Consider the following 18,413-nt stretch of genomic DNA (forward strand, 5'->3'; position numbering starts at 1 on the left):
CAATGATGCTCTAGAACAGGATTTTGAATTCATAAACAAACCAAAATGTTTGGTTAAGCTGACCTGCCAAATCTCTCCGTTCCACTTGTTGAGTCAAGCGGAGGCGGACGTCTGTTAAAAGGTGGAGATATCGATGGCACATAAATAGGATGATTCACAACATTGTTTTTTCTGTTACCGACGAAGTGGCGGCTGCAGATTCTTGAGTTTTCGCTTAGTTAATTACCACGGTCCTCCGTCAGGGCTATGCAACACAATTACAGAAGACAAAATTGTCACACTTTCTCATGCGAGCTGCTGTGTTGTGGGGAATGCAAGTAATCCGATTACCCAACAGGTTGAACAGCTCGTATTCAGCGCTCTCACCTTTCCCCTTCATACGATCGCGATGGAAATCGGTAAAACTGAACGTTGTTATTCCGTCCTTCACTTTCATGGCAATTCACAACACAACAGTAGCGTCGATTGCGGCATTTCTTCGTAGCGCGTCTAGCTATCGTGGTCGCCTTCGTTTCCGCCATCAGTCTGAAGAGTGAGCCAGGAAGCGCTTTTTGGCAGTTCGGCGGCGCGTCCGACTAACGTAGAAATTCATAGCTCTCTTTCTGGGTGTTAAATGCGCAAAAGACTCGCAATATGGAACAAAATCTAGTTAAATCATTGTTTCGGAGTGCTAGCTGCATAGGCAACTTAGCAAAGGAGTCAGGCTTCGCACTACTCAATTACTGCCTCTTCGCAACGGCAGGTGGTGCTACACGTCTTACAAAACTCTAGAGTCTGACGTCCATACCCAGCGGCTCAAGTTGGTAGGCACTGCCAGCAGCCCCGCGGCGTAAGAGTGCATAAACTCAAAGTGCCTGAAGCTCGCATTGCAATTTTTATGAATAAATCTGATATTTATACAGAAAGACATCTTTATTATCGTTATATTTACTTACTATACTTTCTGTATACTTATGCAGAGAGGCATTTTTATTGTGGTTATCTTGACTTGCTCCTCAGACGATCTAGTGCCAAAACAGATAGAAAACATGTTTGTTGGTTGTAAACTGCACTACTTGTTTTGTGATCTTTTAGTTTGGACTTTTTGCTATATATTTGTTTTGCAGGGTGGAACTCCAATATGGGAAGATTTCTTAGCAAAGGCAAGCAAGCTGCATTCTCAGCTCAAGTAAGTGAACTATGCTCTGGGTGTATGAACCTTTTGATTGCAGGATAACTAGAGAACTTTAACTTGTTTTTATTTTCCCTCGTGAATGTGACTGGTTATTTTTTGAATTTTTTGCTTAAGGGAGCTGGATGCCCATACAGGACATTCTTTACATTCTTTACAATTTTTTACAGCACATATTGCAAATTACAAATAGTAACCCGGGAATTTGCAAGTTAGATACAATTGAAACAAATTCTCAGGATGTCACCAGTTTCAAGATATTAATTCCTAAACTTCGCAAAGAAATGCATTGATGGTCCAGTTATTTGTGTGGTTCAATGCATAAAACAGCATTTTGTTAAAATAAATTTAATGCAGTGCATTTTTACAGCAATTATGATGGTGCATATCTTGAAAATATCATCCACAGAATTATTTTGAAGTGGATATGCCTTGCTGTCTCACAAGATATGATTTGTAAATTGCAATATGTGATGTAAAGTAATTAGTTAAAAGTTAATTAGTGAGTTGTTAATTAGTAGATTATGCATTTCGGTTTCTCATGTGAGTAATGTCAGTCTGTTTGAGTAGCCCAGCTCAAGAACTAGAATTGTGCTGTCACAGGCAATATTTACAAATTGCTTAAAGTCTTTCCACAAACACCTGGTGTTGTATACTGAGGCAGAAAAAAAAGAAAGGTGGGGCCTGTCTTTCTGCCTGACAGATAACAATATAGCAATAGTGCATGATGCGTGGCTATGTGGTAGCACTTCTACACACTCACTGCAAGAAAAATGAGTTATTTTCCATTACACTAGTTCAAGGTTAGTGCATGTGAAACAAGCCAGCTTGGATTTGTCTTCACATTGCCGAGTTCTGACCACATGTACTTTATTGCCTTGACTACATACAACATTGCATTTTACTAAGTTTTCATCATGATAAACACAAATCATTTCTGTTTATCACTAAATAGTCATGGATTATAAGCAATCTTTACGCTAGTCCACATGATAGAACTTGAACATTGTTTATTTGTGCAACATGCTTGTATGCGCGTAATCTTTCTTGTAGATCACTGCTCTTAAATGCTAACCTTTTTTCGGTCATTCTGTACCAAAATGTAGATAATAAATTCAGCATATTTTTCTATTGCAGTTTCTTTTTAACCAGTAATGATGAATGTTAGTCAGAGGTATCCCATTCTCGAGCTGTCTTCATTCATTTATTCATAATAACCTCAAAGGTCCCAACAAACAGGACATTACATGAGGGGTGTAAATGTGGTACCACCCATTAATGCATTTGAATACGCTGTATTCACACTTCTTTTATGTTCTTTTTTTTAAAGGGTGCTACATTGTAATGCAAGCGTAAAGTTTGTAAGCCTTGATGTGTGTGCGTTTCCAACAGCCTTCATTTACGCACCTAGTGTGGATGCTATAACTTAAAGGGGTAATGGCACAGAATTTTTATTTTTGTTCTTTGATGGGTGGTTATGGCTTTTAGTAGTAATGGTGTAACCCCTTCAGTTACAGTGCAAATTCTTTTTCCAATTCAGTCCAGTGGTGGCAAGGAAGAAAGCACAAACAGAGCTGTGGGTCAATCGATCTCTGTTAATCCACTGTTAGTACTCCAGTTCAATTCTGACTAGAGTATAGCTACACATTACCACTTTACTAAAGGCACTACCATGTTTGTGGAATGTTATCTTGACTTGTTCCATCAGCAATTGTGTAGTAGTAGTTTTTCGATCCTCATTATGCTTGCAGCCGATATTTAACATGTGCATGTTGTTTGACAAGATGATTCAAACCTCTTTATGAATGAGATGCAACATTACTGACTGTACCCTGTCAAAATCTAATCACTCCTAATTACTCTGCGGTTATGATGACTTGCTAGAAAATGCAGAAGGGATATTCCTACTATCTTTTCTTTCTTTCAAGAGAGACATCACCATGGAATAAAATTATGTGAATTTGATGCATTTAATTACAGTGCATTGTAATATATGAATGAAAGGGATAAAGCCTCACTTTCTCTAGTACAACAGATAATTGTACCCCCTTTAATGTGACCAGTTCATGATGTGTCCCAAGCTCACTGTGGCTTCAGATGTGAAGCAGAAGGCTGGTTACATCAGAGAAACTGGAGGTAGTGGTCATATTGTACCACACGCCACTGATGCACTTGCCCCATGACCATGCTGCTGAAAGTAGAGTACACTGATCATTTGAAGGAAGAGAGGGGAGAGAAGGTGACAGAGACACCCTGGCGTCCTCAAAAAAGTAATGGTAGAGGATAAGGCCAAGTACAGAATGAAGAATATAAGGGCTGGTTTGGCAGCATGTGGTAAGTTTTTGGTGGCATGATCATTGTCTGATCTTTTTCGACCACTGCACCTCACTGACCAGTGCATGTATACGCAGTTTGTGACACCAACTGACCACTGCCTTCAAGTTTCCTGATGTAACAAAGCAGCTTCCTGCTTCATGTTTGAAGCTGCACTACACTTAGCATTCGTTTTGAGCTGGTTGCATGAAAACAGTGTAATTAATGATCTGTTGCATACTTGAGAAATTGTGGCTTTGTGTTATAGTCTAGAAAGCTACCTAATCAAGCAAAAAAAAAAACTATACAAGATTTTTTGTATCGGTACTCTCTTAGAAGGCATTGTGTATTTTGCATACTTGATTCAAACCTTATTGTAAGAGTATTATACTTGGCCACCAATGCTCCGAATGAAAAGTTAAAGAACGCTGTTTGCTTTTCCCTTCAAGGATCACAGCATCAGTTTCAGCTGCCTTCTTAGATTCATTCCAAAAAGTGGCTGACATGGCTACAAATACCAAAGGTGAGCATTTTGTATTATTGATATTACCACTAGATTTTCTTATGAGTTGCAGTTCTCTACATTATGTAGTGCAAGGGGCTTACCTTTCAAAGAGGTGCTTGTAACACTGCAGACTGATTTCTAACTTCTTATGCTTTCTGCTTGTCATGCCTAAAGCAGAAATGTATAACAAGCAGACATTTTGGAGCCCACTAGAGCAGTAGCATAAGCCATATAATTTTTTCAAAGAGGTTTATGCTACATTATCTTGGCTTGTTTTAAAATTGCTGATAAAAGGTTTTGCTGAGTGGGGAGAGTACATCGCTGTGGTATGCTCCCTTTGCTATGCTGTGGTGCATGTGTGCACTTACGTACTCACTTTTGCATAAGTGCTCAATGATAAAAGCACTGGGTGCACTGAGCCATGAAACTACCAACTTTACAGCCATGACTGCCCTCAAGGAACCTTGTGGAAAGCAGTGCCATGTTTAACACAGCTTGTGTCTCTTGCCTCATCAAAATTTCAGTCAATGCATTCTCTTCATGGTTATGCTGGATAGTACAAAAAACAAAGGTTAAGGTAATACCTTTAGGACCAGATTCTCTCCAAGCTCTGTGCTTTCTGTCCACAGTTCCTGAGCCCCAAAGTCCCTGTCGTAATTTGGCTGTGGGTTGATGTCTCTTTTTATTGTGAAACAATTATATGGACACTCCAGGCACATTTCTGCCATTGCTGTGATATTCCGTATAAAGTACAAGGGCAATAACATCATTGCCATGCGCGATGTTATTGTATGTGCGAGGGAAAGCATGCGAGGGTGAGCTGACGATGGTGGCTGAACCTTGTGCGCGAGGGAGGAAAGAAAGCTGGGACGTCGTCTTCCATCACACGTAAGGTAGTGGGGGTAGGGGAGGGACTCTATTCCAGCAGCTGCTGTGTATGGCATGCACGGGCCTTATCTGGAAAGCAATCTGTGATCATAATTTTCACTGTGTGTGTGTGTGTGTGTGTGTGTGTGTGTGTGTGTGTGTGCGTGCGCGCGCGCGTGCATGTGTGCGTGTGTGTATGTGTGCACATACACACACACACACACATAGTGCAACTGATGCTAGTCTTCCGAACCACCATCAGTTGCACTTATCTGCTCGGTGAAGTAGGACGTGGGTTGAGTGAGCTCCTGAACAACATTTTGCTATATGGTGAATGCAGTTCAAATCATAGATCTGGGACCTCGAACAGGTGTGACATAATGCTAACACATCTATCTCGCATTTACTGCTAAATCACCGCTGACTTTCTTGGTCACTGCCAGAGTAACACATATTTCTGAATAATTTCATAAATGGCAAAAATTTGAATTGTGGTACTTTACTTTGTGGACCAAATCAAATAGGATATCAAATTTGTTGCCTGGAAATATAGAAACATTTCTACACCTGTAATTGTGGTTTTTGTTTGCTAGTGACAAGCTATAAAGCTTAAGGAAAACAGTAACATCACTGTTCTCTCCAGCAGCCGGAGTGTGTCGAATTATTTTGTAATTTTAGAGACATAGTGACAAAATGTGGTGCTATCATTGTGGAGTTAGCAGCTATATGATAAAGAAAATATATACGTAAATAAAACAAGACAAAAATTTTGTTTCAGTACTTTTTTAAAAATACAAAATCAAAATTGTAATTTCTAACTTCTGATTTTTTTGTTTTTTCATATTAGAGTAGCATTTGAACTCGAATGACGCATCGGTTATATTTGCCTGTTGTCATTGGCTGTAGAGCTGTATCACCTGTTTTTTCACTAGAATTATTAATATAATGTGACAGATAATGGATCAGAGTGAAACAAAAAGAGTTGTATTGTGCAAGCCGAGGAAACAGTAATGTTTTGCAATAAAGCATTCAGTGATTTAATGTTCATTGTGGAATTAAATTGACATAGCCAAAAAGGCAAAATTTAACCTCTTGGGATTATTTTTCATGCTTTGTTTATTTCTGCATCATTAGACTAAAGAACATGCTGGATCTGAAATTCCTAAATATGGGTATAATTTCTTTATTCAGTGAGTGCCTCACTTTACCAAAAGGTGTTACAGCAGGGGTTTACAGACTTGAATAAAACACTTCATCTATACAGCATACGTGCGTCTTTTGCAGCCGGTTCCAATCTCTAATAGTCATCATAAAAAGGAATATTAAAACAATGTCCTTGCAAACTTGTTCTTGCACGGTACTCTTTCACCTTGTGTCAGTGGTCATTTTGACTGGATATGTAATTGGGTTCATCAAAGTAGTTGTTACGAGCAATTCCAGTGTTACCATGAAAAACATATAAGAAAAACTTCAAACTCAGTTTTTTTTCTGCACAAAGAAAGTGATTCCCAACCTAATTCCATTTTTGTAGTGGTACAGCTGTCTGTGCGCTTGTACCGCCCTAAAACAATCCGTGCAGCTCTATCCCGACTTTTTTCGAGCTTATCTATAGACTTGGCCTGCATCAGGTCCCATACAGGGCATGTATACTCCAAAATCGGTCAAATACATGTGAGGTAGGCTGTGTTCTTTAAATTCTGGGGTGACCATCTATGGTTCTGCTGGGTAAAGAGCCCTTGCTGCTTTACCAGCAACATAATCAATATTGGCATTCCTTGAACAATAATGCGATAAGACAATGCCAAGATATTTGTGTGTTGGTTCCGTGGTAATCACATACGTATTTATGGTGTATGCTGTTTCTATTTGTTTGTTTCTTTTCCTTTTTCGAAACATGCACGTGAACACACTTTTTTCGATTCAACGTCATCTGCCACTTCTGGCACCACATTGTAATACGATCCAAATGGTCCTGCAAAGAAACACCGTCACCTGTGTTCCTAACCTGCTGATATAAAACACAATTGTCGGCAAACAAATGTATGCGCGACGAAATACCCACAGAAATATCATTAACGAAAATAAGGAATAAGAGCGGACCAAGGACGGAGCCTTCTGGCAAGCCTGATGAAACATCAACATAAGATGAACACCTCCCATTTAGAAGCACGCGTTGATGCCTGTCGAACAAGTAATCGGTTATCCAAGTTAGCACATTCTGATCCAAATTTAGAATCTGCAGTTTGGCGAGGTGAATGGAGTGCGACACGGGGCCAAAGGCCTTTCGAAAATCTAGAAACACACAGTCTGTTTGCCCACCCTCATCAACATTTGAAGCCAGCCCGTGAAAGAACTCTACAAGTTGCATGGTACAAGAAAAACCTTTGCGAAAACCGTGCTGCTCATTTATCAGCACATTATTATCTGTAACATGGGTCAATATCCTGGTGTTAACCACGCAAAACGTAGATGAGACATGAGACGAGAAGATGGCACCGGAAGTGCCGACATTCAACATTGTTTTTCAACATTCAATGTTTTTGTTCAACGGGTTTCACCATTTTTTGCAGAGTTTTCAGATTTTCATGCACCACAAAGCTTGCAACGTAAGGTTCTCAAGCTAGTTCCTTTTATGCGTAAAACTGTGCAGGGGCCACGAAAGAAGTTGGCAAGGCATTGACTCGCCTTTGCCTTCGTCACCGCAGTGTTGAAGCAAAGTTGCGTTCATTCACCACGTAAGTTTATCTGCATATTTAACATAAAGCTTATTTCTTTCAGATTTGAGTGACCCACTGTGATGGCTTAGCGGCTATGGTGTTGCGCTGCTAAGCACGAGGTCGCGGGATCGAATCCTGGCCACAGGGGCTGCATTTCGATAGGGGCGAAATGCAAAAACATCCATGTCCCATGCATTGGGAGCACGTTAAAGATCCCCTGGTGGTCAGAATTAATCCAGAGTCCCGCACTACGGTGTGCCTCGTAATCAAATTGTGGTTTTGGCACGTAAAGCCCCAGAGTTCATGAGATTTGAGTGGTTTATGGCTGTTTCATCAGTGAGGACTTATGTTACTGAATGTTCTGCGGAGAACATCTTTTTATTAGTAAAACTATAGTGCCTAGAATATACTGGCTAGTGTGCCGTCCGCGGCCTCCCGGGTGGCACCGGATGCAATGAATGCCGGCGGCTGCCGCTAGGAGCGCTGCAGTGCAGGTGGGTGCCGCGGCACCATCGGGTCTGCGTAGCCCGCCGTGTTTCCGCAGCATTGGCAAGCGAGCTGCTGCGCTTTTTGTTTTTATTAAGCCGTAGCAGCAGCACAGTTCAAATGTAGGCACCTGATTTATAAATCAGGGTTTGTTTCGATTCCAAGAGGCTTCTCTAGCGCTTGTCGCTTGCGTGAATAGCGTGTGCTATCTCAGCTCGGCTTCGTGCGGGGAACCTGATGTGTATCTAGGCTGGCGAAGAGAAAACGTAATTTTTAAGGCAAATGCCTTAGATCTCTATGTTCCAAGGCCGTGTTGCGAGGTACAGAACATATCACACGATCCAAGGAAGGCCAGAAACGAACCAAAGCATGTTCAGCCGTGTATAAGGGATGCTAAATGATTAGCAAATTGAACTATTGAATATAGTGATTGGATTAGGGGGATTAGGTTGAATTAGGGGGATTAAGGTGTATTAATTAAGGAAGATTAGGGTGCATTAAGGTGAATTACAGTAGGCTTCACAAGGCATTCGCCTTCGTGTCTCTTCGGCGATAGCTAAGGACACTAGTTTTTTATTCTAGCCATATGATGGCAGCGTATTTTTTTAAGGGCAAGTTCTAGATTACATTTTTCATTCTAATAAAGTAAAGGAATTCTAAGGTTACGTTACTGTTCCATTGATGTTATATTAATGCATAACCATTGAAAACCGCTGTAACCGATCATCTTTTGAAATGACTTGAATTTCGCCGTACTTTCTTTTTATTTCATTTGCTGCTATTTCTGCCTATTATCTTATTGTTGTCCTCATAGGTTTGAGTGTTTTTGAATGTTTGTAAACTACGTACCCATCTCCTCATTATGCCCATTGGGCCACGAGGATAGGAGAATAAGTAAAAAGATTTGCCTGTAAAATGGACTGCATGCGGTGTTCTGTGTACTATACATTGTTTAATACCTGGTACACACATGCAGATTTCTATTTATGTCTGATATAAGTGAACGAAAATGGGAAACAGATCTTTCATTTAAGCGTAACAAATATTTTATTCTCGCGCGACAACAGTCAAACGTGGGCATATAAGACAGGCCTAGATGAGATAATGCACACATACATGAAGAAGATAGATCTAGTGGCAGTGACGCAGTTGAAGAGCTTCTGTCGTTGAAATTTGCGCTTCCCTCTCTTTGTTGATGCCTCTTACAAAAAAAAAAAAAAAACGAAACCCCAAGAAAACATAGAACTTCACAAGTGTTGTCAAAGCTGGTTTTTCATGCTCTGGGCACCCTAATTGGGGAAAGGCCAGTGTCTGCAGCTTGCCTGAAAAATCAGCTAGACTCTCTAACTTGTTTTTGCTAAAGAACATAGTAAAAGCATCTTCCACAGCCTTCACAGCGGTTAGCAAGGTCTGACTAAGATAGACAAGGCCTCCATTGTCAAAAATGCGTAGTGCAATAGTGAATTAAGCAGCGTCGGCACTAGCTTCAGCTTTACTTACGCAAAGGAAGCCTGCACACTGTGGTCAAGAATTTTGGGCAGTGATCTTTCGTGCAACATAACAGTAGTAGATCAAAGCACTACTGCTCCTTTTTTCTTGTTTTTTTTCCCCTGGTACTCACGAAAAGTAAGGTGCATGCTTAGGATACTCGGGAAATATCGTGGGTATAGCGTAGGGTTTCAGGCGTGGTTTATCGCGGTGATAGAGAACGCGCGTTCGACTAAGCTGTTTTCGAAATGTTTTTCACAAACCACAGCAGTTGGTACCGGCCTTCTGTCCGCTCTCCTGATCATTCTTGCCCATTCTGCTGCCTCTTCGTATCACTGGTGGAGTGAACAAGGATACACGCCCTTTGTTCGAGCGGTAACCGCTTCGACACAACGGCACAAAGCAGGTCCTCTCCTTGCACTGTCTCTTCGGAATTCTTTCACCGCCGCCACATAGTTCTTGTAATGACAGGCACACGAACACAGCAGCGACGCACTCACTCTTTGACAACACCAAGCACAAACACGCAACGCTGTAATAACACTGAAAACGCCAACATAGAAACCGACGCAACAGCTGCGAAACTGATATGTGAAGCAGACGACACGCGCAGTCTGCACCCACCCGTGCGGCAGCGACCTCTGTCGGCCACCGTGGGCATTCATTGCAGGCAGCGCCACACTCCTCCATTGAAAACAGCGGGTGGACGGCACACTAGCCAGTACATTCTAGGCACTATAGTAAAACTAATAACACTGCTGTCTAGTGCGGAGTCAGTAGCTAGCATATTGTATTACTAAAAGTATATTCTTTTTTCAAAGCAATTTTGGGAGTAAAATCCAGAAGAGAGTTTTGGTAAAATATGCCATTTATTTGTGCCCATTGACATTTAACATGTTTTATTAGTGCAAGCAAAGAGCTAAAATGACATTGGGAGCTTCATTGGGACCCCCTAGGTCTGCTGCCTCTTTGCTGCCAGTGTTCTTTTACATGTAATCTTGCAGCTCTAGTTACATATCACAGCAGCAGTTCATGCACATTTCTCTTTGATGCTGCTTCACAACATTGTAGGGGCAATCCATCTTAACCATTTCTATGCCACACTAGTATCATCCCATATTTTGGCAAAAATTGGCCGAACTATTTTTAGAGAGCCCAGTTGTCAACATTCTTTACCTCCTCGGCAATAATAAATGTGCTTCTGCTCATGCTGTCCCATAGATTCTGTGCTGCCATCTACCAATAGCATGACTTAGCATTGAGACAAAACTACGCTCGTCCATGGCATTGCTAGAAAATGCAAAGTACCGCTGATGAGCTGAGCTTGTCATTGGCCATTTTTACCAGAAATGTGTGAACGACCCTAGCTCATCCAAGGCACAGAAGGGGTTAAAAGGGAATGTTCTAATTAATGTAATTCAAATTTGGAATTGCACAGTGACTATTAAAAATAACCTAAAAATTTATAATATGAAGATGAGTAAAAAGTTACCCATGCTCTGTTCTCTGTTTGCCTTAAAGCTTTTGTTCGCCACGCTGCCTTGCATGCTGACCACACAGGTTTGAACATGTTGTATTCATCTGCTGCCATAGTTAGAAAAATAACCACTGCCCTACTTGTGGTTTGCAGAAAAACAAAGCAACTTGCAGTAATCAATTCCTTTGGTCTGAAGTGCATTTTGGGTGCTGATGCTTATCTAAGAGTTTGTGCACAGTTTGTAGGAAGTGTTTTACTGGGGTGGCCCAGTAGCTATGACATTCATCTGCTTGCTGAGCATGGGATCACAAGTTCTATTCCTGACCCTGGTGGCTGCATTCCAGTGGGGGCAGAATCCAAAAATGCGTGTGTACCAGCTTTGATGGCATGTTGAAGAAGCCAAGGTTGTCAGTTTTTGCCTGTAGCCTTCCCATACAGTGTCTCTCATGGTCACTTTGTTGCTTTAGGGGATTAAAACCTATCATCAATCGTGAGATATCTGGGCTCTGCAAATCCTATGTTTTGTTGTTCCGTATACGAGGCGTTTTTTTTTATTGTTAACAGAATTTTTAAGTATCACCTGTGTCATTTAGCAAAATTCTACTTCTTCAGCTAGATAACTCTCAGAGGCTGACATTATTTGCATGAGAGATCAAAATGAATATTTGACTAATTAATTAAGTTTCAGAAATTAACCTTTAAAGTTACTTCTTTTTGACACATACTGCAATTTATGAATTGTACCCGGTGACTTCGAAAGTCATATCCACTTGGAACGAATTTTGAGGGTGATATTAGTCTAGAGGTATGCATTTCCAAAGTTTTTGACAAAATGCATTGGTGTTCCAGTACTTTTTGAGCTTCAGTGCATAAAAAGGTGTTTTGATAAAAAAAATTAAGTGGAACAACAGTTCATTTTTACTGCAAGTTTGACAGCACTCATCTCAAAACTGGTGCTAGTTTCAAAATTTGTTCCGAGTGGATGTGCCTTGTGAGATCACTGGCTTCAGTCGGGTATTGGAATATGTGTGCTAAAGTAATTAGTTAAAAATTGATTAGTGAAACTTCATTAATTTTCAATTGTGTATTTTAATTTACATTGTAAGTAATGTCTGTTTCTCCAAGTAATCCAGCCCAATGAGTAGATTTGGGCTATATGCTACAGGTTTTCCAGTTTCTGTTAACATTAAAAAAATACAGACCTGGTACATAAGCTGTTATTTTATTTGTCAGATGAAAAGCTAAGCCCACATGGGTTATGTATAGTAGCAAGAAGGTGCTGTATTTGTGTTAAATGTTAATTCTGAAGGCCTTTGAGAATATTTTTCTTCTTGCTCAACTGCCATTTGGCTGTTGCAACATGGGTGGCTCCAGTGTCCTCTGAGTCAGTAGTCACCCAAGTTGATGAAGTGCAAGTTTCTGTTGCAATCTCCAAGGCCCTTGAGAAGCAGGAATGCATAATTCTGTGCAAAGCAAGTTCACACAAATACGCTATAAAATAGCGCAAAAGACAGTTGCATCAAATTGTTTACATTGTAAAACTAATTTACCTTGATATAAGGAAGAGTACCAGGTCTATGGCTGTGAGAGGACAGTACAGTGTCCTGGAAGTATTTGACCCTGTCTCGTCCAAGGATGTACGAGTGTTGTTACCCCTTGTTTAAAAAAGCAGTATTTGTTCCTGCATAAGTGAAAGCATTTTACAACACTAAAAAAAATTGTTTTTCAACTTCCTTAGATTATTGTAAAGGTCTGGTTGTTTTTGTGCACATTTATGCTGGTGATGGTTTTATTTATTTATTTATTTATTTATTTATTTGAAATACCTGCAGTGCCCGACGGTATTATTGCAGGGGGGAAGAATACATAGCGTTCACATGAGGCCAGCGTGGAGCAAACAACAAACTTCTACTGTGCTTGCCACATACACCAGCAAAATATAACCATGCATGGTATTATACACCAGCAACAAAAACGACGACACACGCCATTGTACATCCGACGTCAGGGCTCGAAACGTCACTTTTGGCATTGAGTAATTTGTTGTGACAGTTGATTCCATTGACTGATGGTGTATGAAAAAAATTAGCCGTGAAAGACATTCGTTCTACAATTAAGTTCTCTTACTTTCCATTGATGGTCACATCATTGAGATGTAAAATGAGGGGGCAAGAGGTATGTTTCCTGGTCTACTATAACCATGCCACAATAAATTTTGGAAAGCATCTCTAATTACAGGTTTTTATTCTCATCCCAGCCCATCCTTAAGTGTAGTAACACTAGAAATAAAGTTATAATTGTTAGAAACAAATCGAGCTGTGTGGTTTTTGTACGAGTTCAAGCATATTAGAAAAGATTTTAATTTGTGGGTCCCATGGCTGCACAGGTGCACTCTAATATGGATCTTACATTACTAAAGTAGTTCTCTAATTTTGGGAGGTGCTGTCCTGAAGTTACATTTGACGATATCCAGCATTTTGCAAGCTCTTGCTGTTAAACATCCAACCTGCTTAGTTCAAGTTAGTTCATATGAAAAATAAACCTCAAGATATTTTACTCACTCACTCGCATAGCTCTACAGTATCTACAACCCTACAGTACTGGGGTTCAGAGAAATTTGCCACCTAACACACCAGTGCTTTATACAGTGCAATTTGTGTTGCAGATACTTGTGGTCAGCCGAACCCCTAATGCAGTGATAAATCATGCAGTCATGCAAATACAGACACATTTTGCATGACACATCCTGAGAAATCATTAATGTACACCAGAAACAGCAAGGGTCCCAAAATGGATCCTTGCGAGACTGCCGGAGTAACGATGGTATAATCAGATTGTGAGCCATTAATTACAACACATTGCATGCGAGCCTGTTGATAACACTGAATGCAGTCAATTAATGAAGGAGACAGACCATGGAAGGATAATTTGTGTAAGAGCAAAACATGAGGAACAGAATCAAAAACTTCTTTCTAGTCCGGGAATATGCACTCAATCTGTACACCAAAGTCAAATAAAAGGAAAAGATTGTGGCTAAATTCTAAGAGCTCTGTCGAACAAGAACATCCAGCCCTAAAAACATGCTGGGATGCAGTAAAAAATGTTTTCCCTATGTCTTATTATGGCGCTGTACACTATATGCTCCATTGTTCTGCTACACACACTTGTTAAAGAAATTGGTCTGCGATTGTAGACAGTATATGTTGGGGCAGTTCTATGGATTGCAACTATGTTTGCAACTTTCTATTCCTGAGTGAAAGATGAAGGACTTAACGATTTTTAAAATAAGATAACCAGGTAGTGCACAGTTATGTTGGAACAAGTCTTTAGCACATAAGAAGGTATAGATATGTCATCAGGACCATTTACAGAGGAGACCTTTATATTGTTAAGTAACTTGAATACACCTCTGTATGTCATGATAAGTTCAGGCATAGGTTCAAACACAGTGTCATGGACATCTGGAAGTTCATGATAGCAGGAAGTGGTGAAAGCAGACCGAAAATAGAGGTTAAAGCACAAGACCTTATCAAAGTCATCAGTAACAAGTATATTGCCTTCGTTTATACTTGGAATGCCAACAGATTCTCTGGTGTTGGTTTTTAAGCACTTCCACATTCCTTTTGGGTTGTTTTTTAACTTGGCAGCGCATTGCTAAATATTTTTCTTTAGCGACTTTGTTTCTTACTTTTATATCCTTTCCAAGATACTTTAGCATTCCAAGTATTGAAGGATTACGATGCTTTCTGTAAATATTTAGGAGACACACTCTCTTATTAATAAATCATTTGACCTCCCGAGTAACCCGTGGTTTGTTTCTACGTCTTTTTGCTGTCAAAATTTTGGATGGAATATGTATGTCAATTAGTTGCTTTAGGGTAGAGCTTAACGTCTCCCATAGACTGTTGCAATCTCATAACTGAGCTAAGTGGCTGAATTACTGCAGAAAATTAGCAAGCTCATTAGATAACAAAATATAATCACCCTTATAAATAAAATAAACCTTCCTCAGCTGATCATGTGAGCATAAGAAAGGGCCGATTTGAACATAGGCTACAAGGAACTCGTGGTCACTAATCCTCAGAATGACGACGACGTTGGACACAAGTGATGACCAGTTTGTTCCATGAGTGCTGAGTGCCGAATCCTGAACTTCCATTGGCATCTTTTAATAGCTAGGACACAACTGCTTTAACTCTAGCAGTTAAAGATTGTTTCAATAAGACTGTCAACTTGGCTTCTATTTGAAAGTGCCTATCAATATGGGCACTAGTAGCACACCAAAGTCTTCATGTACAAAGTACAAAGTTACATTACTTAGTTCTGACTTAGCTGCTTGGATTTCTTTTTTTTTTTCTAGTTGTTTCTTTGTATCTGCAGAATTGTCTGTAGCACGTTTTATGTGACGCAAATAAATTTATTGTAAGTCAGAGCTGTGTGCACTCAGCAATTTAAAAGTTAACAGCAAGTTATTTTTAAATGACGATAGCTCATTATGCTTATGTTCAAATCTAGGAACATCATACATAAGATTAAGTTTTCCTCTAGAACTTTTAGTGTCACTGCACAAATTTATGGAGGGCATGTGTGTTTAGCTAGCCCCAGTGGGCATTTGAAAAAAATTTAGCTGTTCCCTTTCATATTGATGACGACTGTACATGCCTTGCTTGGCTCTTACCCACTTATTGTACTGTTATACTGTTACCCATTATGCTGAAGTTCAGTAGCATGGTGTCAAGTGTCGTTACCGGGTTTTTTTCGTAAACCAGCTTCTGCAGGGGCGGCGGCGGTGTTTCTTGCACTACCATGTTGTAAGCAAAGGTTATGTATGGAAGGATGGTGTCCAACGCCTTGTGTTTGAAGTGACATACATTACTAACATGTTGGTGAGGGTTTTATTCAGGTGCTCTGTAAGGCCATGACTATTACAGGATCACTTCAGTAAGCTCCACAGTAAAAGCCGTCTCTGTCAGTGATGACTTCTGGGGCATCATGTTGTACCATTATGTTCTTGATGAATTGTACCACTTCGACCACACTAGCTCTTACCAGTGCTTTTGTTTCAGCAAAAGGGTTGAGGTAGTTGAAATCCCTGACAGTACACTTACCTTCTCTCGATGTCAGAAAGGGTCCCAGAAGGTCCATCCCCAATCTGCTGGGAAGGGTGTGAAGAAGGTTCAATCGGCCTTAGGGGGATGCAGGCTTTGTCGGCGGAGTCTTGTTTCATTGTCAGCTTTGGCATGTCTTGACATAATGGATGACGTCGGCAGCCAGGTGCAGCCAATAGTATTTCTCCTGTATCCACACAAGTGTACGGGAGAATCTGAGGTGCCCAGTTGTTGGATCATGATGTAGGTAAGGCATGCAGAACCTCTGGACTCAAAGCTGAATTAAAAAGGAGACGTTTAGTTGGTATGGACAGATAAGAAGTTCTTTACGAGGATGCCCTTGTGTCAGAAAAATGATAATCATCCAGACTTGAACACCCTAGAAATGAAGCTAGTGTTGCTGTCAAAGTACTTGGTGAGGTTTCTTAGTTCTTGGTCTGCTTGCTGCTGTTCGACGAGGTTGTCTGCACTTATTGTTCCCAGGAAGGTGACGTCGTTCTGTTCGTCTTGCAGCAGCAGTTCTTTGGGGCATTGGACAGGCAGTCTGCATTAGTGTTTCTGTCCGGACTTGTACATCATGGTGGTATTGACTTCTTGCAGTCTGAGGCTCCATCGTGTGAGGCAACTCAAGGTGCAGTGGTCACTTACAACTTTGAAGGGCCTGTCGTATAAGTAAGGCCAAAATTATGTTACAGCTTGAATGGTGGCAAAGTGCTCTTTTTCCATCGTACATAGAATAATTTGCTTATGGTTTTCATAGTGACCGACTATCATAAGCTATGACACTTTCAGGTCCGTCTTTCCTTTGGACTAGCATGATGCCGAGGTCTGTGCTACTTGCGTCTGTATGGATTTGGGTATCAGCATTTTCATTGAACTGTGCAAGTATTGGTGGCAACTGCTTGCATAGTTTCAGCTCTTAAAATGCTTTGGCCTGTGGTGTTTCTTGCTTGAACTTGATGTCTGATTTTGTGAGAAGAGTCAGAGGAGCAGTGATATAAGATGTCCTTTACAAAGCATCTATAGTAGACGCAGGTGAAGGAATCTGTATACTGCCTTCTTGTCGACGGGCTGTGGGAACTTTGCAATGGCAGCTGTTTTCTGGTGGTCAGGACGGACTCCAGCTGATGCAGTGGCCCAGGAACAGGAGCTCTGTGTATCTGAAACGGCAGTTTTCTAGGTTCAGGGCGAGTCCGGATGACTTGATTGCCTTGACTGCTGTTCCAAGTTATTTGAGGTGAATGGGGAAATTTGCTGCAAAGACGATGTCATCTAAGCATACGTAACAAGTCTGTTAGTTCAAGCCTGCCAATGCCAGGTCCATCACACACCGAAATGTTGCACTTGCTGAGGAAAGCCTGAATGGCATTGACTTTGAACTCATACAGGCCATCTGGCGTAATAAAGGTGGTCTTCTCTTGATCCCTCTCATGATTTCAATTTGTCAGTTGTCTGTTTTGAGATTCATCTACAAAAAGTACTTCGCATTGCAGAGTTGGTTCCACGTGTCATCTGTCCATGAGGTGGGACATGAGTCCTTCTTCGCGACTTTGTTCAGGCAATGATAATCAATGTAAAAACACACAGTTCCATCCTTCACTAAGGTTACAGGAAACTTTCGCCCACAGGTTCTTTGATGGGTGGATGATTTCTTCATGCAGTGCAATCTGATTAGACAGGACTGTTTCGCAACAGAATCTGCGACAACATTCAAGAATTTTTTGGATACCGACCGTAAGAGTGTCTTCCACCAAATGACAAATAAGTAATAGTGGATGTCCAGTAAAAAATGGTTGCCATCAAAAAACGAAACAATGTACACGTGGTAATATTGTTAGTTCACATGTAAGGCTCTAATTTCTAAAGTAATTTGTGCATTATGAAAGCATCTTCTTGCTCGTCTTCAGAATTAAATGTCAGTTGAGACCAATGTGAAACCTGAGTTTGTCACTGGCAGTGCCTAGTGAGCAGCTTTGTTAGCCTTGATTTGTTTCCAAAAGTGCATGCATTCAGTGATCAGCAATGACACAGGTATCTTTATAAACCTTGAGAATGTGAAGTATTAGTGGATAGAACGCATTCTGGAAGTTATTACAAAGTCAAAAATGTATTTTCATAAAGTCCTAACCAGTGTAAAGAACGGCGGGTTGCACAACAAGATTGTCACCTTGCCACCCGATTACGACAAGGGGTGCAAGACGCGCACCTCCCGCTCTCCGCCGCTGCAGCTGCGAGGCGTTCAAAGAAGCGACCTTTGCGCTGGAATCCGCCGCCTTCCTCC

General features: G+C 40.8%; 1 protein-coding gene across 3 annotated transcripts in view; it reads left to right on the plus strand.

Moving 5' to 3' along the window:
• LOC139052458 (protein MTSS 1-like) overlaps nt 1–18,413 on the plus strand; it is a 118,777-nt gene that overhangs the window by 21,747 nt on the left and 78,617 nt on the right. For all 3 annotated transcript variants that reach the window (XR_011509918.1, XM_070529575.1, XM_070529582.1), the window contains exons 2-4: nt 1,107–1,168; nt 3,934–4,007; nt 7,507–7,591. Coding sequence is in view for 2 of the 3 variants with exons in the window: in XM_070529575.1 (XP_070385676.1) it covers nt 1,107–1,168; nt 3,934–4,007; nt 7,507–7,591 (221 nt within the window). In the remaining variant the exon portion in view is untranslated. The remainder of the gene's footprint in view (nt 1–1,106; nt 1,169–3,933; nt 4,008–7,506; nt 7,592–18,413) is intronic.

Source organism: Dermacentor albipictus, chromosome 1 (genome assembly GCF_038994185.2).
Source record: "Dermacentor albipictus isolate Rhodes 1998 colony chromosome 1, USDA_Dalb.pri_finalv2, whole genome shotgun sequence".
NCBI lineage: Eukaryota > Metazoa > Arthropoda > Arachnida > Ixodida > Ixodidae > Dermacentor > Dermacentor albipictus.